General features: G+C 48.2%; 2 protein-coding genes across 6 annotated transcripts in view; one reads left to right on the plus strand and one right to left on the minus strand.

Moving 5' to 3' along the window:
* Nucleotides 1-1599, plus strand: part of plekhg4 (pleckstrin homology domain containing, family G (with RhoGef domain) member 4) — a 78173-nt gene extending 76574 nt beyond the window's left edge. For 3 of the 5 annotated variants that reach the window (XM_042314621.1, XM_042314618.1, XM_042314617.1), the window contains exons 10-12: nucleotides 99-301; nucleotides 772-834; nucleotides 1304-1599. The gene's annotated coding sequence lies outside the window, so the exon portion shown is untranslated. The remainder of the gene's footprint in view (nucleotides 1-98; nucleotides 302-771; nucleotides 835-1303) is intronic. The other 2 variants (XM_042314619.1, XM_042314620.1) reach the window with 2 other exon arrangements.
* A 2583-nt stretch (nucleotides 1600-4182) lies between these two features.
* The window catches only part of LOC121844480 (BTB/POZ domain-containing protein KCTD19-like), a 31933-nt gene continuing 12615 nt past the window's right edge, over nucleotides 4183-23500 (minus strand). Inside the window, exons 8-16 of the mRNA XM_042314622.1 lie at nucleotides 19682-19824; nucleotides 19503-19586; nucleotides 17011-17125; nucleotides 14354-15200; nucleotides 10911-11066; nucleotides 7938-7982; nucleotides 4892-5052; nucleotides 4493-4597; nucleotides 4183-4327 (exon numbers count right to left, since the gene is read on the minus strand). Of these exons, the coding sequence (XP_042170556.1) occupies nucleotides 4241-4327; nucleotides 4493-4597; nucleotides 4892-5052; nucleotides 7938-7982; nucleotides 10911-11066; nucleotides 14354-15200; nucleotides 17011-17125; nucleotides 19503-19586; nucleotides 19682-19824 (1743 nt within the window). The 3' untranslated portion in view covers nucleotides 4183-4240. The remainder of the gene's footprint in view (nucleotides 4328-4492; nucleotides 4598-4891; nucleotides 5053-7937; nucleotides 7983-10910; nucleotides 11067-14353; nucleotides 15201-17010; nucleotides 17126-19502; nucleotides 19587-19681; nucleotides 19825-23500) is intronic.

Raw genomic sequence — 23500 nt, forward strand, 5'->3', positions numbered from 1 at the left:
CCCCCCTCCCTCCCTCCTCTCCCCTCCCTCCCCCTCCCTCTCCCCCTCCCTCCCCTCCTCCCCTCCCTCCCTCCCTCCCTCCCTCCCTCCCTCCACAGCTACAGAGAGCTCAGGTTCATCGTCCCACTGTCTGTCCGGCAGCGGCTCCAGTGGTTCAGACAGTGGCTGTGTGTCCAGCCACCTCCCTGAGGCCAGTTTATCTGAGGATCCCTCGTTCCCCTGCCGTCCCCCGTCCGACGCCGTGACCTCCCCCAGCCTCCCCAAAGACAAGCCGCGCTACAACAGCCAGTACATTTCAGCCGTAAGTGAACATAATGGTCACAGATGGATTCACAGGCTCGTCAGGTTACAGTTTATCCACAGTGGCCTTGGTCCTGGAGAGATGCAGTGTGTGCAGGGTTTTTCTCCAGCCCAGCGCTACGACACCAGTTCAGTTCAATGCAGGTCTGATTTGTGATGCGTGACGATCCCTGCATTCTGCAGTCATGGAAGAATGGTTGATAGTTTGTCTGTAATGGAATGTGATATATACTATTGATTTGTGTTAACTATAATTTCATTGATTGATTAAATGTCACCTGTATGAGCTTGGCTTTGTGCAAAACCCTGCTGACATGATCAATAACCCTGCTGACATGATCAATGCTTGTAACATTCCTCATAACACATCTGTAACCCTGGCTTCCCCTCCCTTTCTCCCTCCCGCCCTCTCTCTTTCTCCCTCTCTCCCCCTCTCTTCCTTCCTCTCTCCTTCCCTCCATTCATCTCCAGAAAGTAGCTCAGATCATAAGCCCTTCCACTATAGTGTGATTCCTGACTGGGACCCTGCTTGGAGTAAGTGGAGCAACGCCTCAACTCAAACCTCCTTCTCTAAACAACGCCCAGGGCCTGTATTCACAGAGCTTCTCAGAGTAGGAGTGGTTGAACTAGGATCAGGTCCCACCAGCCCTTGTAATCTCATTCATTATGATCTAAAAAGGGGAAAAACTGATCCCAGATCAGCACTGGTACTGAGATGATATGTGAATATGGGGCCTGGGCTAAGAGCTGTGCTATAATCTATACTGTATGGACGCCTGTATTTCTCCAAGCTGCTGCTGTTTGTGACATAGCCTGGGTACCAGTCTCTTTGTGTTAACGTTCATCTCCTCGTCGTGACAAACAAATGACCACAAGAGTACCAGAGGTGGAATGTTAGCACGAAACAGGTCTGGATTTCAGGCTAGCTGTGGTGTTTTGATGGGAGGTCTGGGTGCTTGTAGTATCTCTGTAGTAAGTCTGCTACTCTGGTCTCTCTCTACAGGTCTGATATCCAGAAAGACACTATTACCACGCCAAGGAAGACAGACGAGACCAATATGTTTTCTCGCGCTGCCAGCAGCACCTCTCATGGACACTGTAAAGACCCGGGACTGTTTTTAAATGAAAAGAAAGGCCACTTTTGAGCATAGCTTTTATATAGTTTTTTTTTTTTTTTTAAAGTTAATTTAAATATTGTTATATTTTTCTTCCCAAAAGTACCTGGTGGGTGCAGTCGTTTTTTTCCTGTTACTCTATTGGGTTATTCTGTAAATAATTATTTTAATAGTTTCCTGTGAATTTATGAATGGTTGGTTTCTTTATCGTCTTGTTGACCACTTTTACTGCAACTTCTGATTCACCTGTTGATTGATGTTATACCCTGGGATGAAAGGCTAGTTCTGATATACCCTGGGATGAAAGGCTAGTTCTGGTATACCCTGGGATGAAAGGCTAGTTCTGGTATACCCTGGGATGAAAGGCTAGTTCTGGTATACCCTGGGATGAAAGGCTAGTTCTGGTATACCCTGGGATGAAAGGCTAGTTCTGGTATACCCTGGGATGAAAAGTTCTGGTATACCCTGGGATGAAAGGCTAGTTCTGGTATACCCTGGGATGAAAGGCTAGTTCTGGTATACCCTGGGATGAAAGGCTAGTTCCCTGGGATGAAAGGCTAGTTCTGGTATACCCTGGGATGAAAGGCTAGTTCTGTTATACCCTGGGATGAAAAGTTCTGGTATACCCTGGGATGAAAGGCTAGTTCTGTTATACCCTGGGATGAAAGGCTAGTTCTGGTATACCCTGGGATGAAAGGCTAGTTCTGGTATACCCTGGGATGAAAGGCTAGTTCTGGTTCACCTGATTGATGTTATACCCTGGGATGGTATAAAGGCTAGAAAGGCTAGTTCTGGTATACCCTGGGATGAAAGGCTAGTTCTGGTATACCCTGGGATGAAAGGCTAGTTCTGGTATACCTCTGGTTATACCCTGGGATGAAAGGCTAGTTCTGGTATACCCTGGGATGAAAGGCTAGTTCTGGTATACCCTGGGATGAAAGGCTAGTTCTGGTATACCCTGGGATGAAAGGCTAGTTCTGTTACCCTGGGATGAAAGGCTAGTTCTGGTATACCCTGGTTCTGGTATACCCTGGGATGAAAGGCTAGTTCTGGTATACCCTGGGATGAAAGGCTAGTTCTGGTATACCCTGGGATGAAAGGCTAGTTCTGGTATACCCTGGGATGTTATACCCTGGGATGAAAGGCTAGTTCTGGTATACCCTGGGATAGTTCTAGTTCTGGTATACCCTGGGATGAAAGGCTAGTTCTGTATACCCTGGGATGAAAGGCTAGTTCTGTATACCCTGGGATGAAAGGCTAGTTCTGATATACCCTGAAAGGCTAGTATACCCTGGGATGAAAGGCTAGTTCTGGTATACCCTGGGATGAAAGGCTAGTTCTGTTATACCCTGGGATGAAAGGCTAGTTCTGGTATACCCTGGGATGAAAGGCTAGTTCTGGTATACCCTGGGATGAAAGGCTAGTTCTGGTATACCCTGGGATGAAAGGCTAGTTCTGGTATACCCTGGGATGAAAGGCTAGTTCTGTTATACCCTGGGATGAAAGGCTAGTTCTGGTATACCCTGGGATGAAAGGCTAGTTCTGTTATACCCTGGGATGAAAGGCTAGTTCTGAATCAGTCAGGATACTCTTCAAAAAAGGTCCAAAGCAACATGTTTATTTTTCGGCATTCTGGTACGACTCTTTTTAGTGTCTTCACATAACGTCTGTTCTGTGGTCAGATTCCTCCATCTTGTTTTGTTCTGTGTCTCGGTCTGTTGCCACTTCCTGTAGCCGTTCAGGTCTGACTGAGGGTGTATCCCAAATAGCAACCTATTCATTATGTAGGGGATTACTGTTGACCAGAGACCTATGGCCAAAAGCTCTGGTCGAAACTAGTGCACTTATATATAGGGGGATAAGGTGCTATTTGTGACGTGAGCCTGACTCCAGGTCAGTTCCAGTGGGTCTGAGAGGCTGAGGTTCTCCCAGCTGAGTGACTCGGGGCTGTTGTGCTGGAGAACGGTACACACCGAGAGAAGAAGAGAGATAGAGGCTACTTTCACCTTCAGAGTTTCAAATGCAAAAAAACAAAAAAAAAAAAAAAAAATTCTTGTTCATATACATTTTTTTTTTTAAGACGGCATTAAGAAGAAAGGAAATCCTCTAAATGTACATTGTCTGTCTGTAAATATTTGCACCAGTGGTGCTCCCTGGTTCTAGTATTGTGTAGGAGAAAGCAGAGGAAGACTGTGATAGCGGTGTACATGAATCAACATTCAACAACAAAATGACTTTCCACTCGTTGAATCTGGAGCATGAATGTCTTCATCCCCTGTCTTCATCACAACACGTTCTAACTTTTAATAAACATGTGTTGGTTTTTGTATCCAGAAGGAGGGTGTTGGTTTTCACTGGGATCCTGAGGGGGGTGTAGGTCAGTCAACATGTCTTCCTGAGGTGGGGGGGGCACTGTGTGTCTGTCTTACTGTGTTGAGGTGTGGGGGGAACACTGTGTGTCTGTAGTCTGTCTTACTGTGTTGAGGTGTGGGGGGACACTGTGTGTCTGTAGTCTGTCTTACTGTGTTGAGGTGTGGGGGAACACTGTGTGTCTGTAGTCTGTCTTACTGTGTTGAGGTGTGGGGGAACACTGTGTCTGTCTTACTGTGTTGAGGTGTGGGGGAACACTGTGTCTGTCTTACTGTGTTGAGGGTGGGGGAACACTGTTGTCTGTGAGTCTGTCTTACTGTGTGTCTGTGTGGGGGTCTGTCTTACTGTGTTGAGGTGGGGGGAACACTGTTGTCTTACTGTGTTGAGGTGGGGGAACACTGTGTCTGTAGTCTGTCTTACTGTGTTGAGGTGGGGGGAGGACTGGGTCTGTAGTCTTAAGGAAACAGACTGACTGTACGACAGTGTCCTCTGTCCAGCTGCTCCAGACAGTCAGAGTAGCGCTGGGCTAGAGGAAGGGAGAACTGGAACAAGGAAAGGAAAGATGGATCTCTCAGAGATAAGTCACGCTAGATTGATTTCAATTGAAGATTTTGGTTCGAGGCCCTGAATGTTGTGTTTTTGTTGCCCCCCCCCCGTCTGGACAATATTCTAGGGGAAACACTGAGAGGAAATCCTAAGGCGCTCACCTCCAACCATTGCAGGAGCAGCTGCTCTCTGCTCTTCTCCCGTCTCTCAGAACAAATGATTCTGAGCAGCTCAGAGACAAAGTCCTCAGCCTTCACCTGTCCTGTCTGGGGGGGGACGGGGACGAGAGGGACGGAATGAGAGCTGCACCCGAAGAGACTCATCTTTACCAAACCAATATGGACACCTCAGGTGACCACTCAAAACAGTTTAACAGAACCTCAACTCCATAATATTAGCAATCATTTTAAAAAGTCCTTATAACCAACAACCAAGAGGAAGTTTCCCAGACACAGGTTAAACCTAATCCTGGATTTAACAGCTCAATGCAGATTCAACATTGAGTTTACATTTTAATCTGTGTGTCCAGGAAACTGCCCCCAGACGTATTGTCTTATTACCCAGAGGAAATAGACCAGGTTGGTTATCTTGAGAGTGCAGTCCTTGGAGTCCTCTAGTCTTATGGAGTCCAGGATGAGTCCGGCCAGAAAGACATGGCACTGTCTTCCAAACACCATGTCCTCCCAGGACACATTGAAGCAGGCAAAAGCCACATCTGGACCTGGAGACGAGACTGTCTGGATGCAAATCACCTTGTTGACCACGACTCAGCAGGGAATATATATATATATAGACAACAGAATCTCTACAGTCTAAACTACTGTTGGATACGTCCCAAATGGCTCCCTCTTCCTTTTAACCAGTAGTGCACTATATAGGGAGTAGTCTTCCATTAGGGACGCAGGCTGTTTCTCATTAAACAGAGGAAACCAACAGCAGACAACAGTCCTGTTCTGATGAACTAGAGGAGTACAGCTCCATGATAGTTGTTCTCTCCTGCTGTGGCCAGTAAACAGAGGAAACCAACAGTCCTGTCCACGACCAAGACTAGTAAACACACACCATACCACGCTACATACCACGACCAAGACTAGTAAACACACACCATACCACGCTACATACCACGACCAAGACTAGTAAACACACACCATACCACGCTACATACCACGACCAAGACTAGTAAACACACACCATACCACGCTACATACCACGACCAAGACTAGTAAACACACTACATACCACGACCAAGACTAGTAAACACATACCATACCACGCTACATACCACGACCAAGACTAGTAAACACATACCATACCACGCTACATACCACGACCAAGACTAGTAAACACATACCATACCACGCTACATACCACGACCAAGACTAGTAAACACATACCATACCACACTACATACCACGCTACATACCATGACCAAGACTAGTAAACACATTACATACCACGACCAAGACTAGTAAACACATACCATACCACGCTACATACCACGACCAAGACTAGTAAACACCTTCCATACCACGACCAAGACTAGTAAACACCTTCCATACCACGCTACATACCACGACCAAGACTAGTAAACACGCTACATACCACGACCAAGACTAGTAAACACATACCATACCACACTACATACCATGACCAAGACTAGTAAACACATTACATACCACGACCAAGACTAGTAAACACCTTCCATACCACGCTACATACCACACCACACTCTACATACCACAACCAAGACTAGTAAACACCTTCCATACCACGCTACATACCACGACCAAGACTAGTAAACACATTCCATACCACGACCAAGACTAGTAAACACATTCCATACCACGCTACATACCACGACCAAGACTAGTAAACACCTTCCATACCACGCTACATACCACGACCAAGACTAGTAAACACCTTCCATACCACGACCAAGACTAGTAAACACCTTCCATACCACGCTACATACCACGACCAAGACTAGTAAACACGCTACATACCACGACCAAGACTAGTAAACACATACCATACCACACTACATACCATGACCAAGACTAGTAAACACATTACATACCACGACCAAGACTAGAAAACACATTCCATACCACGACCAAGACTAGTAAACACATACCATACCACGACCAAGACTAGTAAACACATTCCATACCACGCTACATACCACGGCCAAGACTAGTAAACACATTCCATACCACGCTACATACCAAGACTAGTAAACACATTACATACCACGACCAAGACTAGTAAACACATTACATACCATGACCAAGACTAGTAAACACATACCATACCACGCTACATACCAAGACTAGTAAACACATTACATACCACGACCAAGACTAGTAAACACATTACATACCACGCTACATACCATGACCAAGACTAGTAAACACATTCCATACCACTCTACATACCACGACCAAGACTAGTAAACACATTCCATACCACGCTACATACCACAAGACTAGTAAACACCTTCCATACCACTACATACCACGCTACATATCAAGACTAGTAAACACATTCCATACCACGCTACATACCACGACCAAGACTAGTAAACACGCTACATACCACGACCAAGACTAGTAAACACATTCCATACCACACTACATACCATGACCAAGACTAGTAAACACATTACATACCACGACCAAGACTAGTAAACACCTTCCATACCACGCTACATACCACACCACACTCTACATACCACAACCAAGACTAGTAAACACCTTCCATACCACGCTACATACCACGACCAAGACTAGTAAACACCTTCCATACCACGACCAAGACTAGTAAACACATTCCATACCACACTACATACCACGACCAAGACTAGTAAACACCTTCCATACCACGCTACATACCACGACCAAGACTAGTAAACACCTTCCATACCACGACCAAGACTAGTAAACACCTTCCATACCACACTACATACCACGACCAAGACTAGTAAACACCTTCCATACCACCACCAAGACTAGTAAACACCTTCCATACCACGCTACATACCACCACCAAGACTAGTAAACACATTCCACACCACGCTACATACCAAGACTAGTAAACACCTTCCATACCACGCTACATACCACGACCAAGACTAGTAAACACCTTCCATACCACGCTACATACCACGACCAAGACTAGTAAACACCTTCCATACCACGCTACATACCACGACCAAGACTAGTAAACACCTTCCATACCACGCTACATACCACGACCAAGACTAATAAACACCTTCCATACCACGCTACATACCACGACCAAGACTAGTAAACACAATCCATACCACGCTACATACCACGACCAAGACTAGTAAACACAATCCATACCACTGATTTCAGAAAGTTGTCTCCATCTCCCCCTTGTGGACAGGGAGGTGTACTGCATGCAGTGGTCTCAGCGTTTACTGAGCACAGCAACATAGATATCAAACCATCTCACAGTAACATAGATATCAAACCATCTCACAGCAACATAGATATCAAACCATCTCACAGTAACATAGATATCAAACCATCTCACAGTAACATAGATATCAAACCATCTCACAGCAACAGGTGAAGGACTTACTCTTGATATCTCCTCTCACATTTAGGTCTTTGTCGGCTCCATAACCTGAGGGGGAAAAGTATGTTTTTTAAATTTACCTTTGGAAAATATGTGTCCACTGACTACACAGAGTGTAGGCTAAATACCACTGACTACACAGAGTGTAGGCTAAATACCACTGACTACACAGAGTGTAGGCTAAATACCACTGACTACACAGAGTGTAGGCTAAATACATGGCCACTGACTACACAGAGTGTAGGCTAAATACCACTGACTACACAGAGTGTAGGCTAAATACCACTGACTACACAGAGTGTAGGCTAAATACATGTCCACTGACTACACAGAGTGTAGGCTAAATACATGGCCACTGACTACACAGAGTGTAGGCTAAATACCACTGACTACACAGAGTGTAGGCTAAATACATGGCTACTGACTATACAGAGTGTAGGCTAAATACCACTGACTACACAGAGTGTAGGCTAAATACCACTGACTACACAGAGTGTAGGCTAAATACTATACAGAGTGTAGGCTAAATACCACTGACTACACAGAGTGTAGGCTAAATACTACACAGAGTGTAGGCTAAATACATGGCCACTGACTACACAGAGTGTAGGCTAAATATCACTGACTACACAGAGTGTAGGGCTAAATAGGCTAAATACCACTGACTACACAGAGTGTAGGCACTGACTACACAGAGTGTAGGCTAAATACCACTGACTACACAGAGTGTAGGCTAAATACTATACAGAGTGTAGGCTAATTACCACTGACTACACAGAGTGTAGGCTAAATACTATACAGAGTGTAGGCTAAATACCACTGACTACACAGAGTGTAGGCTAAATACTACACAGAGTGTAGGCTAAATACATGGCTACTGACTACACAGAGTGTAGGCTAAATATCACTGACTACACAGAGTGTAGGCTAAATACCACTGACTATACAGAGTGTAGGCTAAATACCACTGACTATACAGAGTGTAGGCTAAATACCACTGACTATACAGAGTGTAGGCTAAATACCACTGACTATACAGAGTGTAGGCTAAATACCACTGACTATACAGAGTGTAGGCTAAATACCACTGACTATACAGAGTGTAGGCTAAATACATGTCCACTGACTACACAGAGTGTAGGCTAAATACATGGCCACTGACTACACAGAGTGTAGGCTAAATACCACTGACTACACAGAGTGTAGGCTAAATACATTCAAATATATTGATATCAAGCTTTTTTAAATTCACCTTTTAAAAATGTATGTTCACTATTTACACTAAATGTATGCAAAATAGATTCCAATACATTGACAAAGAGAAGAAGAAGAGCTGACCTGTGTGTGGAGGACTGGCTGTATAGATGAAGAGCTGACCTGTGTGTGGAGGACTGGCTGTGTAGATGAAGAGCTGACCTGTGTGGATGAAGAGCTGACCTGTGTGTGGAGGACTGGCTGTGTAGATGAAGAGCTGACCTGTGTGTGGAGGACTGGCTGTGTAGATGAAGAGCTGACCTGTGTGTGGAGGACTGGCTGTGTAGATGAAGAGCTGACCTGTGTGTGGAGGACTGGCTGTGTAGATGAAGAGACCTGTGTGTGGAGGACTGGCTGTGTAGATGAAGAGCTGACCTGTGTGTGGAGGACTGGCTGTGTGGATGAAGAGCTGACCTGTGTGTGGAGGACTGGCTGTGTGGATGAAGAGCTGACCTGTGTGTGGAGGACTGGCTGTGTAGATGAAGAGCTGACCTGTGTGTGGAGGACTGGCTGTGTGGATGAAGAGCTGACCTGTGTGTGGAGGACTGGCTGTGTAGATGAAGAGCTGACCTGTGTGTGGAGGACTGGCTGTGTGGATGAAGAGCTGACCTGTGTGTGGAGGACTGGCTGTGTAGATGAAGAGCTGACCTGTGTGTGGAGGACTGGCTGTGTAGATGAAGAGCTGACCTGTGTGTGGAGGACTGGCTGTGTAGATGAAGAGCTGACCTGTGTGTGGAGGACTGGCTGTGTGGATGAAGAGCTGACCTGTGTGTGGAGGACTGGCTGTGTAGATGAAAAGCTGACCTGTGTGTGGAGGACTGGCTGTGTGGATGAAGAGCTGACCTGTGTGTGGAGGACTGGCTGTGTAGATGAAGAGCTGACCTGTGTGTGGAGGACTGGCTGTGTGGATGAAGAGCTGACCTGTGTGGATGAAGAGCTGACCTGTGTGTGGAGGACTGGCTGTGTAGATGAAGAGCTGACCTGTGTGTGGAGGACTGGCTGTGTAGATGAAGAGCTGACCTGTGTGTGGAGGACTGGCTGTGTAGATGAAGAGCTGACCTGTGTGTGGAGGACTGGCTGTGTAGATGAAGAGCTGACCTGTGTGTGGAGGACTGGCTGTGTGGATGAAGAGCTGACCTGTGTGTGGAGGACTGGCTGTGTGGATGAAGAGCTGACCTGTGTGTGGAGGACTGGCTGTGTAGATGAAGAGCTGACCTGTGTGTGGAGGACTGGCTGTGTAGATGAAGAGCTGACCTGTGTGTGGAGGACTGGCTGTGTAGATGAAGAGCTGACCTGTGTGTGGAGGACTGGCTGTGTAGATGAAGAGCTGACCTGTGTGTGGAGGACTGGCTGTGTGGATGAAGAGCTGACCTGTGTGTGGAGGACTGGCTGTGTGGATGAAGAGCTGACCTGTGTGTGGAGGACTGGCTGTGTGGATGAAGAGCTGACCTGTGTGTGGAGGACTGGCTGTGTAGATGAAGAGCTGACCTGTGTGTGGAGGACTGGCTGTGTAGATGAAGAGCTGACCTGTGTGTGGAGGACTGGCTGTGTGGATGAAGAGCTGACCTGTGTGTGGAGGACTGGCTGTGTGGATGAAGAGCTGACCTGTGTGTGGAGGACTGGCTGTGTGGATGAAGAGCTGACCTGTGTGTGGAGGACTGGCTGTGTAGATGAAGAGCTGACCTGTGTGTGGAGGACTGGCTGTGTAGATGAAGAGCTGACCTGTGTGTGGAGGACTGGCTGTGTAGATTAGGCTCTGGGTGAAGTATCCTCCAGGCTCCCCTCTGCCCAGGACCGGAGGGTGGTCAACCCTGAGGACACAGCCCCGCACCGGGAACAAGCAGCCCCCCAGGGCAGGTCTGCTCCAATGGAAGTCTTCTACTCAGAGACAGAGATAGAGAGAGACAGAGAGAGAGGATCAACCCTCTAAGAGATATCCTCTCCCCTGGTATGAGACATACTGAACACAGCCCCCAGGCCAGGCCTGCTCCAATGGACATCATCTACTCAGAGAGACAGAGATAGAGAGAGACAGAGAGAGAGGATCAACCCTCTAAGAGATATCCTCTCCCCTGGTATGAGACATACTGAACACAGCCCTCAGGCCTGGCCTGCTCTAATGGACGTCTTCTACTCAGAGAGACAGAGACAGAGAGAGAGAGAGTCAAGCCTCTAAGAGATATCCTCTCCCCTGGTATGAGACATACTGAACATAGCCCTTAGGCCTGCTCTAATGGACGTCTTCTACACCTGAGACACAGACCCAAGAGACCCGGTGCATCGTGAGATCAGAAGTATCTTTCAGGGTAAAGGAAACCATCTCAACAGTATTCTGACCCAATCTCACTCTGACAGACATTCTCTACAAAGCCTCTTGAAGGCAATGATCTACTATTACTGCCTGACAGTACAGTATGAAAACTGCTTCTCCAATAGAAATCCCCCATCACACCTGTAGCTGTTGTCATGGTGACGTTGGCTAGCTGAGCTCATGTCCAGAAACACGTCATGGGGTCTAATGGTCGTCTGGTAACGAACTGAGCATGTGCCCGGATGTCAAATTAAAAAGGCACCTCTGAGAATTGTTTTTGAAGAAAATGAAAACGTGTCAGTTTATCACTTTCACAAGGTTGGAGTATTAACATGTTGAATTACTGAAGACATTGTCTTGACTCTGGGTTGTACCTTACATTTGGAGAAAATTAACAACTAAAAAATTGTCTTCTTTAATAAACTCCACACCCCAGTCTGGTCTGTTTGGTCTTCTATAAACCCCAGTCTGGTCTGTTTGGTCTTCTATAAACCCCAGTCTGGTCTGTTTGGTCTTCTATAAACCCCAAACCCCGGTCTGGTCTGTTTGGTCTTCTATAAACCCCAGTCTGGTCTGTTTGGTCTTCTATAAACCCCAGTCTGGTCTGTTTGGTCTTCTATAAACCCCAGTCTGGTCTGTTTGGTCTTCTATAAACCCCAGTCTGGTCTGTTTGGTCTTCTATAAACCCAAACCCCAGTCTGGTCTGTTTGGTCTTCTATAAACCCCAGTCCCCAGTCTGGTCTGTTTGGTCTTCTATAAACCCCAGTCTGGTCTGTTTGGTCTTCTATAAACCCCAGTCTGGTCTGTTTGGTCTTCTATAAACCCCAGTCTGGTCTGTTTGGTCTTCTATAAACCCCAGTCTGGTCTGTTTGGTCTTCTATAAACCCCAGTCTGGTCTGTTTGGTCTTCTATAAACCCCAGTCTGGTCTGTTTGGTCTTCTATAAACCCCAGTCTGGTCTGTTTGGTCTTCTATAAACCCCAGTCTGGTCTGTTTGGTCTTCTATAAACCCCAGTCTGGTCTGTTTGGTCTTCTATAAACCCCAAACCCCGGTCTGGTCTGTTTGGTCTTCTATAAACCCCAGTCTGGTCTGTTTGGTCTTCTATAAACCCCGTCTGGTCTGTTTGGTCCTATAAACCCCGGTCTGGTCTGTTTGGTCTTCTATAAACCCCAGTCTGGTCTGTTTGGTCTTCTATAAACCCCAGTCTGGTCTGTTTGGTCTTCTATAAACCCCGGTCTGGTCTGTTTGGTCTTCTATAAACCCCGGCCTGGTCTGTTTGGTCTTCTATAAACCCCGGTCTGGTCTGTTTGGTCTTCTATAAACCCCGGTCTGGTCTGTTTGGTCTTCTATAAACCCCGGTCTGGTCTGTTTGGTCTTCTATAAACCCCAGTCCCCAGTCTGGTCTGTTTGGTCTTCTATAAACCCCAAACCCCGGTCTGGTCTGTTTGGTCTTCTATAAACCCAAACCCCAGTCTGGTCTGTTTGGTCTTCTATAAACCCCGGTCTGGTCTGTTTGGTCTTCTATAAACCCGGTCTGGTCTGTTTGGTCTTCTATAAACCCCGGTCTGGTCTGTTTGGTCTTCTATAAACCCGGTCTGGTCTGTTTGGTCTTCTATAAGCCCGGTCTGGTCTGTTTGGTCTTCTATAAACCAAAACCCCAGTCTGGTCTGTTTGGTCTTCTATAAACCCCGGTCTGGTCTGTTTGGTCTTCTATAAACCCAAACCCCGATCTGGTCTGTTTGGTCTTCTATAAACCCCGGTCTGGTTTGTTTGGTCTTCTATAAACCCAAACCCCGGTCTGGTCTGTTTGGTCTTCTATAAACCCAAACCCCGATCTGGTCTGTTTGGTCTTCTATAAACCCAAACCCCAGTCTGGTCTGTTTGGTCTTCTATAAACCCAAACCCCAGTCTGGTCTGTTTGGTCTTCTATAAACCCAAACCCCAGTCTGGTCTGTTTGGTCTTCTATAAACCCAAACCCCAGTCTGGTCTGTTTGGTCTTCTCCAAACCCCGGTCTGGTCTGTTTGGTCTTCTATAAACCCAAACCCCAGTCTGGTCTGTTTGGTCTTCTCCAAACCCCAGTCTGGTCTGTTTGGTCTTCTATAAACCCCGGTCTGGTCTGTTTGGTCTTCTATAAACCCCAGTCTGGTCTGTTTGGTCTTCTATAAACCCAAACCCCGGTCTGGTTTGCTACTCAAGCGTTCCCGGAAGTCTCGTGATGTTGTGCCTCTGGGTTTAGACACTCTGTGTAACCGTGTTCAGAGCACTCCAAATAGAGCACAGGTCTAAATCAAGGTATGCGAAACGAAGCACGGAGGGAACTTCTAGAATGTGTACTACGTTTGCACATATTTTGAAACATGCATCCCTCACCTCTCTGAGTACTGCTGTTAGACTTGACTGTCTCACCTCTCTGAGTACTGCTGTTAGGCTTGACTGTCTCAGCTCTCTGAGTACTGCTATTAGGCTTGACTGTCTCAGCTCTCTGAGTACTGCTCTTAGGCTTGACTGTCTCAGCTCTCTTGAGTACTGCTGTTAGGCTTGACTGTCTCAGCTCTCTGAGTACTGCTGTTAGGCTTGACTGTCTCACCTCTCTGAGTACTGCTTTTAGGCTTGACTGTGCACCGTCCCTGACTGTCTCACCTCTCTGAGTACTGCTGTTAGGCTTGACTGTGCTCCGTCCCTGACTGTCTCACCTCTCTGAGTACTGCTGTTAGGCTTGAATGTGCTCCGTCCCTGACTGTCTCACCTCTCTGAGTACTGCTGTTAGGCTTGACTGTGCTCCGTCCCTGACTGTCTCACCTCTCTGAGTACTGCTGTTAGGCTTGACTGTGCACCGTCCCTGACTGTCTCACCTCTCTGAGTACTGCTGTTAGGCTTGACTGTGCTCCGTCCCTGACTCTCTCCTTCCACATCGGCCCTCTGTGTGGGGTACCTTGTCCCCTGTGCACCCCCAGGGAGTCCCTGTCTGGCCAGGAAGGCTGTGAGGGTAGACAGCCTGGCTGAGGCTGGATTGGGGAGTGGGTCAGGAGGGATAGGGTCAGGCGTGGAGCCCCTGGAACCTGTGGAGGGGCAGAGGGTCCCTTCCCCAGATGGCGTCCCCCAGGGCTGTGTGTTGGGCCCACTCTGAAACACAGTCTCTGCCATCATGCTCTGGAGAGAGGCTGAGATCTCATCTAGACCGTCTGGCGTTGCCCTCTCTACCAAACCACCCTGATATCGACCAGGAGACGAGAAGCATCTGGAACCTACTGGTTTCTGTCCAGGACTACTCAGCCCTGTTGGGGAGAATTTACTAGCATGGTCAGGCTTGTGTGTTACACTGCAGAGAGAAGAGGATAGCTTTCTGATATCCATTGTGTCCAATGTTCTGTTTGGTACCAAAGGGGAGGATGAGAGTTTGCTGCTGGTATCTGATGTGGTATTTTTCTGAGACAGTCTGTCAGAGGGGACTGAGAGCTGACTGGTCTGACCACCAGACTGTACTGTTGACTGTAGAGGAGCTGGCGACAGCTGGCTTGGCTCTATTCTGTCCTCTGTATTGACCTGTCTGCTCTCCTCTAGTCTCTGAAGCAGACAGTCTCTCCGTCTCAGCTCGTTCTCTGGTTCCACCAAGGGACAGATATCCTCACCCACTGAGATGAAGGAGTCTTCAGGACTGACTCCATCTTGTGTTTGTGATGGACTTACATCCATGCTCTCCTGCGGAGTGGAGTAGAGTATCACTAAGCACCCTGGGACATCTAATATGATCCTTCCTCTACCACTAAGCACCCTGGGACATCTAATATGATCCTTCCTCTACCACTAAGCACCCTGGGACATCTAATATGATCCTTCCTCTACCACTAAGCACCCTGGGACATCAAATATGATCCTTCCTCTAAGCACCCTGGGACATCTAATATGATCCTTCCACTAAGCACCCTGGGACATCTAATATGATCCTTCCTCTAAGCACCCTGGGACATCTAATATGATCCTTCCTCTACCACTAAGCACCCTGGGACATCTAATATGATCCTTCCTCTACCACTAAGCACCCTGGGACATCTAATATGATCCTTCCTCTACCACTAAGCACCCTGGGACATCTAATATGATCCTTCCTCTACCACTAAGCACCCTGGGACATCTAATATGATCCTTCCTCTACCACTAAGCACCCTGGGACATCTAATATGATCCTTCCTCTACCACTAAGCACCCTGGGACATCTAATATGATCCTTCCTCTACCACTAAGCACCCTGGGACATCTAATATGATCCTTCCTCTACCCTAAGCACCCTGGGACATCTAATATGATCCTTCCTCTAAGCACCCTGGGACATCTAATATGATCCTTCCACTAAGCACCCTGGGACATCTAATATGATCCTTCCCTAAGCACCCTGGGACATCTAATATGATCCTTCCACTAAGCACCCTGGGACATCTAATATGATCCTTCCTCTAAGCACCCTGGGATCTAATATGATCCTTCTAAGCACCCTGGGACATCCTTCCTCTACACTGCACCCTAAGGGACATCTAATATGATCCTTCCACTAAGCACCCTGGGACATCTAATATGATCCTTCCTCTAAGCACCCTGGGACATCTAATATGATCCTTCCACTAAGATATCCTCACCCACTACCCTTGGACATCTAATATGATCCTTCCTCTAAGCACCCTGGGACATCTAATATGATCCTTCCACTAAGCACCCTGGGACATCTAATATGATCCTTCCTCTAAGCACCCTGGGACATCTAATATGATCCTTCCACTAAGCACCCTGGGACATCTAATATGATCCTTCCTCTAAGCACCCTGGGACATCTAATATGATCCTTTCCACTAAGCACCCTGGGACATCTAATATGATCCCACCCTGGGACATCTAATATGATCCTTCCTCTAAGCACCCTGGGACATCTAATATGATCCTTCCACTAAGCACCCTGGGACATCTAATATGATCCTTCCTCTAAGCACCCTGGGACATCTAATATGATCCTTCCTCTAAGCACCCTGGGACATCTAATATGATCCTTCCTCTAAGCACCCTGGGACATCTAATATGATCCTTCCTCTAAGCACCCTGGGACATCTAATATGATCCTTCCTCTAAGCACCCTGGGACATCTAATATGATCCATCCTCTACCACTAAGCACCCTGGGACATCTAATATGACCCTTCCCCACCTCTACCTGCAGGGTGGAGCTCAAATTAAATTCCTTGGATGAGTTCCTAGTGATCAAGCTACGACAACAACAACAACTCAAGAGTGTAACTGTGTAAGAGGTTGACTTTGACACCTGTCCAAACTGGATCAGGGCCTGTAGTCATTCACCGTCTCTGAGTAAAGGAGGGCTGATATAGGATCAGTTTGGTCTATTAGATCATCCTAAAAAAATCAGATCACATGAACAAGATGGATCTGATCCTAGATCAGCCCTCCTTCCTCTGAGACACAGCCATTATTCAATTCAAAGCCAAGACAAAAGGCCAGCAGGAACGTACCGGTTGGTAACCGATCCCCGTGAAGCCATCTTGATCTTGGTTGTAAAAGAGTAAGGACTCGGCTGAAGAGGAAGACTGGTTACCGGCAGCAGGCGTGTTGCTCTCACACCAGGCCCTGAGTACAGACACACCACACAGTCCGAGACTCTTCTATTAACTGACCGATCACAACACTAAGCCAGACACCAGTCCCCAACTGACCAATCACAACACTAGGCCAGTCACCAGTCCCCAACTGACCAATCACAACACTAGGCCAGTCACCAGTCCCCAACCGCTGTTATCATCAAATCAGTCAGTCAAAATGACATTTCATGATCATTGCTTATTGAGTTGAAAATGACTGATTGATGACAGACAGGTTGACCAGACTGCTGATGGTATATAGTGGGGCCCTTCTCTCTCACCTGTAGTGACTGACAGGTTGATGGTATATAGTGGGGCCCTTCTCTCTCACCTGTAGTGACTGACAGGTTGATGGTATATAGTGGGGCCCTTCTCTCTCACCTGTAGTGACTGACAGGTTGATGGTATATAGTGGGGCCCTTCTCTCTCACCTGTAGTGACTGACAGGTTGATGGTATATAGTGGGGCCTTCTTCTCTCTCACCTGTAGTGACTGACAGGTTGACCAGACTGCTGATGGTATATAGTGGGGCCATTCTCTCTCACCTGTAGTGACTGACAGGTTGATGGTATATAGTGGGGCCCTTCTCTCTCACCTGTAGTGACTGACAGGTTGATGGTATATAGTGGGGCCCTTCTCTCTCACCTGTAGTGACTGACAGGTTGATGGTATATAGTGGGGCCCTTCTCTCTCACCTGTAGTGACTGACAGGTTGATGGTATATAGTGGGGCCCTTCTCTCTCACCTGTAGTGACTGACAGGTTGATGGTATATAGTGGGGCCCTTCTCTCTCACCTGTAGTGACTGACAGGTTGATGGTGTATAGTGGGGCCCTTCTCTCTCACCTGTAGTGACTGACAGGTTGATGGTATATAGTGGGGCCCTTCTCTCTCACCTGTAGTGACTGACAGGTTGACCAGACTGCTGATGGTATATAGTGGGGCCCTTCTCTCTCACCTGTAGTGACTGACAGGTTGATGGTATATAGTGGGGCCCTTCTCTCTCACCTGTAGTGACTGACAGGTTGATGGTATATAGTGGGGCCCTTCTCTCTCACCTGTAGTGACTGACAGGTTGATGGTATATAGTGGGGCCCTTCTCTCTCACCTGTAGTGACTGACAGGTTGATGGTATATAGTGGGGCCCTTCTCTCTCACCTGTAGTGACTGACAGGCTGATGGTATATAGTGGGGCCCTTCTCTCTCACCTGTAGTGACTGACAGGTTGATGGTATATAGTGGGGCCCTTCTCTCTCACCTGTAGTGACTGACAGGTTGATGGTATATAGTGGGGCCCTTCTCTCTCACCTGTAGTGACTGACAGGTTGATGGTATATAGTGGGGCCCTTCTCTCTCACCTGTAGTGACTGACAGGTTGATGGTATATAGTGGGGCCCTTCTCTCTCACCTGTAGTGACTGACAGGTTGATGGTATATAGTGGGGCCCTTCTCTCTCACCTGTAGTGACTGACAGGTTGATGGTATATAGTGGGGCCCTTCTCTCTCACCTGTAGTGACTGACAGGTTGATGGTATATAGTGGGGCCCTTCTCTCTCACCTGTAGTGACTGACAGGTTGATGGTATATAGTGGGGCCCTTCTCTCTCACCTGTAGTGACTGACAGGTTGATGGTATATAGTGGGGCCCTTCTCTCTCACCTGTAGTGACTGACAGGCTGATGGTATATAGTGGGGCCCTTCTCTCTCACCTGTAGTGACTGACAGGTTGATGGTATATAGTGGGGCCCTTCTCTCTCACCTGTAGTGACTGACAGGTTGATGGTATATAGTGGGGCCCTTCTCTCTCACCTGTAGTGACTGACAGGCTGATGGTATATAGTGGGGCCCTTCTCTCTCACCTGTAGTGACTGACAGGTTGATGGTATATAGTGGGGCCCTTCTCTCTCACCTGTAGTGACTGACAGGTTGATGGTATATAGTGGGGCCCTTCTCTCTCACCTGTAGTGACTGACAGGTTGATGGTATATAGTGGGGCCCTTCTCTCTCACCTGTAGTGACTGACAGGTTGATGGTATATAGTGGGGCCCTTCTCTCTCACCTGTAGTGACTGACAGGTTGATGGTATATAGTGGGGCCCTTCTCTCTCACCTGTAGTGACTGACAGGTTGATGGTATATAGTGGGGCCCTTCTCTCTCACCTGTAGTGACTGACAGGTTGATGGTATATAGTGGGGCCCTTCTCTCACCTGTAGTGACTGACAGGTTGATGGTATAAGTGGGGCCCTTCTCTCTCACCTGTAGTGACTGACAGGTTGACCAGACTGTTGATGGTATATAGTGGGGCCCTTCTCTCTCACCTGTAGTGACTGACAGGTTGATGGTATATAGTGGGGCCCTTCTCTCTCACCTGTAGTCAGAACAGTCCTCCAGGGCTCCAGTCAGAGCTGGGATCTGAAACTCCTCTACCTCATGGCACAGCAGCCGCCATTCCCTGCACGACATGGACACAAAAATGGTTAGTATTGACCGATAAGAGCGGCCATTTTGGCTCACTGCTGTGTCCAGTTTCCCAGCTCCCTACTGTACTTGAACACAGAGGGCAGCAACAGGCGTCCACATCTCAGGAAGTTGAGGATGTGTCTGAACATCGCTCCGTCGGCCCTGATCTGGAGACTGTGACCGAATACGATCCAGCTGCTCTTCCTGGGGTTGGACAGGAGCTCTGGGTGCTGGGACAGGGGAGAGACGGGACGGGACAGGGGACAGCGGAGAGGAGACAAGACAGGGAACGGGAGAGGAGAGGGGAGAGACGGGACGGGACAGGGGAGACACGGGACGGGACAGGGGAGAGACGGGACGGGACAGGGGAGAGAGGGGACGGGACAGGGGAGAGACGGGGACGGGACAGGGGACAGCGGAGAGGAGACAAGACAGGGACGGGGGGAGAGGAGAGGGGAGAGAGGACAGGGGAGACACGGGACGGGACAGGGGAGACACGGGACGGGGGAGAGGAGAGGGGAGAGAGGACAGGGGAGAGACGGGACGGGACAGAGGAGACACGGGACGGGGAGAGGAGAGGGAGAGAAGACAGGGGAGAGGAGAGGGGAGAGAGGACAGGGGAGAGACGGGACGGGACAGGGGACAGCGGAGAGGAGACAAGAGAGGGAACAGGGGAGAGAAGACAGGGGAGAGGAGAGACGGGATGAGACAGGGGACAGCGGAGAGGAGACGAGAGGGAACAGGGGAGAGGAGAGGGGAGAGACGGGACGGGACAGGGGACAGCGGAGAGGAGACAAGAGAGGGAACAGGGGAGAGGAGAGGGGAGAGACGGGATGAGACAGGGGACAGCGGAGAGGAGACAAGAGAGGGAACAGGGGAGAGGAGAGGGGAGAGACGGGATGAGACGGGACAGCGGAGAGGAGACAAGAGAGGGAACAGGGGAGAGGAGAGGGGAGAGAAGACAGGGGAGAGGAGAGGGAGAGACGGGATGAGACAGGGGACAGCGGAGAGGAGACAAGAGAGGGAACAGGGGAGAGGAGACACGGGAGAGAGGACATAGTGCACTTGGTTAGGGCTCTTAGTAGTGCACCATATATAAGGAATAGGGTGCCATTGGGGATGTAGAACATCACTACCAGTGCCCTGTTATTATAGTGAACTTCTCTCCCCCTATTCGGCTACTGTCCTACTTACTGCACCTCCCCCTATACTGTATGTCTGCTACTACTGTCCTTCTTACTGCACCTCCCCCTATACTGTATGTCTGCTACTGTCCTACTTACTGCACCTCCCCCTATACTGTATGTCTGCTACTGTCCTACTTACTGCACCTCCCCTATACTGTATGTCTGCTACTGTCCTACTTACTGCACCTCCCCCTATACTGTATGTCTGCTACTGTCCTACTTACTGCAGTTCCCCTATACTGTATGTCTGCTACTGTCCTACTTACTGCACCTCCCCTATACTGTATGTCTGCTACTACTGTCCTTCTTACTGCACCTCCCCCTATACTGTATGTCTGCTACTGTCCTACTTACTGCACCTCCCCTATACTGTATGTCACTGTCCTACTACTGTCCTACTTACTGCACCTCCCCTATACTGTATGTCTGCTACTGTCCTACTTACTGCACCTCCCCTATACTGTATGTCTGCTACTACTGTCCTACTTACTGCACCTCCCCTATACTGTATGTCTGCTGCTGTCCTACTTACTGGACCTCCCCTATACTGTTTGTCTGCTACTACTGTCCTACTTACTGCACCTCCCCTATACTGTATGTCTGCTACTGTCCTACTTACTGCAGTTCCCCCTATACTGTATGTCTGCTACTGTCCTACTTACTGCACCTCCCCTATACTGTATGTCTGCTACTGTCCTACTTACTGCACCTCCCCCTATACTGTATGTCTGCTACTGTCCTACTTACTGCACCTCCCCTATACTGTATGTCTGCTACTGTCCTACTTACTGCAGTTCCCCCTATACTGTATGTCTGCTACTGTCCTACTTACTGCACCTCCCCCTATACTGTATGTCTGCTACTACTGTCCTTCTTACTGCACCTCCCCTATACTGTATGTCTGCTACTGTCCTACTTACTGCACCTCCCCTATACTGTATGTCTGCTACTGTCCTACTTACTGCACCTCCCCTATACTGTATGTCTGCTACTGTCCTTCTTACTGCACCTCCCCCTATACTGTATGTCTGCTACTGTCCTTCTTACTGCACCTCCCCCTATACTGTATGTCTGCTACTGTCCTTCTTACTGCACCTCCCCTATACTGTATGTCTGCTACTGTCCTTCTTACTGCACCTCCCCTATACTGTATGTCTGCTACTGTCCTACTTACTGCACCTCCCCCTATACTGTATGTCTGCTACTACTGTCCTACTTACTGCACCTCCCCCTATACTGTATGTCTGCTGCTGTCCTACTTACTGGACCTCCCCCTATACTGTTTACCTCCCCCTATACTGTATGTCTGCTACTGTCCTTCTTACTGCACCTCCCCCTATACTGTATGTCTGCTACTGTCCTTCTTACTGCACCTCCCCTATACTGTATGTCTGCTACTGTCCTTCTTACTGCACCTCCCCCTATACTGTATGTCTGCTACTGTCCTACTTACTGCAGTTCCCCTATACTGTATGTCTGCTACTGTCCTTCTTACTGCACCTCCCCTATACTGTATGTCTGCTACTGTCCTTCTTACTGCACCTCCCCTATACTGTATGTCTGCTACTGTCCTACTTACTGCACCTCCCCTATACTGTATGTCTGCTACTACTGTCCTACTTACTGCACCTCCCCCTATACTGTATGTCTGCTGCTGTCCTACTTACTGACCTCCCCTATACTGTTTGTCTGCTACTACTGTCCTACTTACTGCACCTCCCCTATACTGTATGTCTGCTACTGTCCTACTTACTGCAGTTCCCCCTATACTGTATGTCTGCTACTGTCCTACTTATTGCACCTCCCCTATACTGTATGTCTGCTACTGTCCTACTTACTGCACCTCCCCTATACTGTATGTCTGCTACTACTGTCCTTCTTACTGCACCTCCCCTATACTGTATGTCTGCTACTGTCCTACTTACTGCACCTCCCCCTATACTGTATGTCTGCTACTACTGTCCTACTTACTGCACCTCCCCCTATACTGTATGTCTGCTACTGTCCTACTTACTGCACCTCCCCTATACTGTATGTCTGCTACTACTGTCCTTCTTACTGCACCTCCCCCTATACTGTATGTCTGCTACTGTCCTACTTACTGCACCTCCCCTATACTGTATGTCTGCTACTACTGTCCTACTTACTGCACCTCCCCTATACTGTATGTCTGCTGCTGTCCTACTTACTGGACCTCCCCTATACTGTTTGTCTGCTACTACTGTCCTACTTACTGCACCTCCCCTATACTGTATGTCTGCTACTGTCCTACTTACTGCAGTTCCCCTATACTGTATGTCTGCTACTGTCCTACTTACTGCACCTCCCCTATACTGTATGTCTGCTAGTGTCCTACTTACTGCACCTCCCCCTATACTGTATGTCTGCTACTGTCCTACTTACTGCACCTCCCCTATACTGTATGTCTGCTACTGTCCTACTTACTGCAGTTCCCCCTATACTGTATGTCTGCTACTGTCCTACTTACTGCACCTCCCCCTATACTGTATGTCTGCTACTACTGTCCTTCTTACTGCACCTCCCCTATACTGTATGTCTGCTACTGTCCTACTTACTGCACCTCCCCTATACTGTATGTCTGCTACTACTGTCCTACTTACTGCACCTCCCCTATACTGTATGTCTGCTGCTGTCCTACTTACTGGACCTCCCCCTATACTGTTTGTCTGCTACTACTGTCCTACTTACTGCACCTCCC

This window comes from Oncorhynchus tshawytscha, unplaced genomic scaffold (assembly GCF_018296145.1).
Source record: "Oncorhynchus tshawytscha isolate Ot180627B unplaced genomic scaffold, Otsh_v2.0 Un_contig_13491_pilon_pilon, whole genome shotgun sequence".
Taxonomy (NCBI): Eukaryota; Metazoa; Chordata; class Actinopteri; order Salmoniformes; family Salmonidae; genus Oncorhynchus; species Oncorhynchus tshawytscha.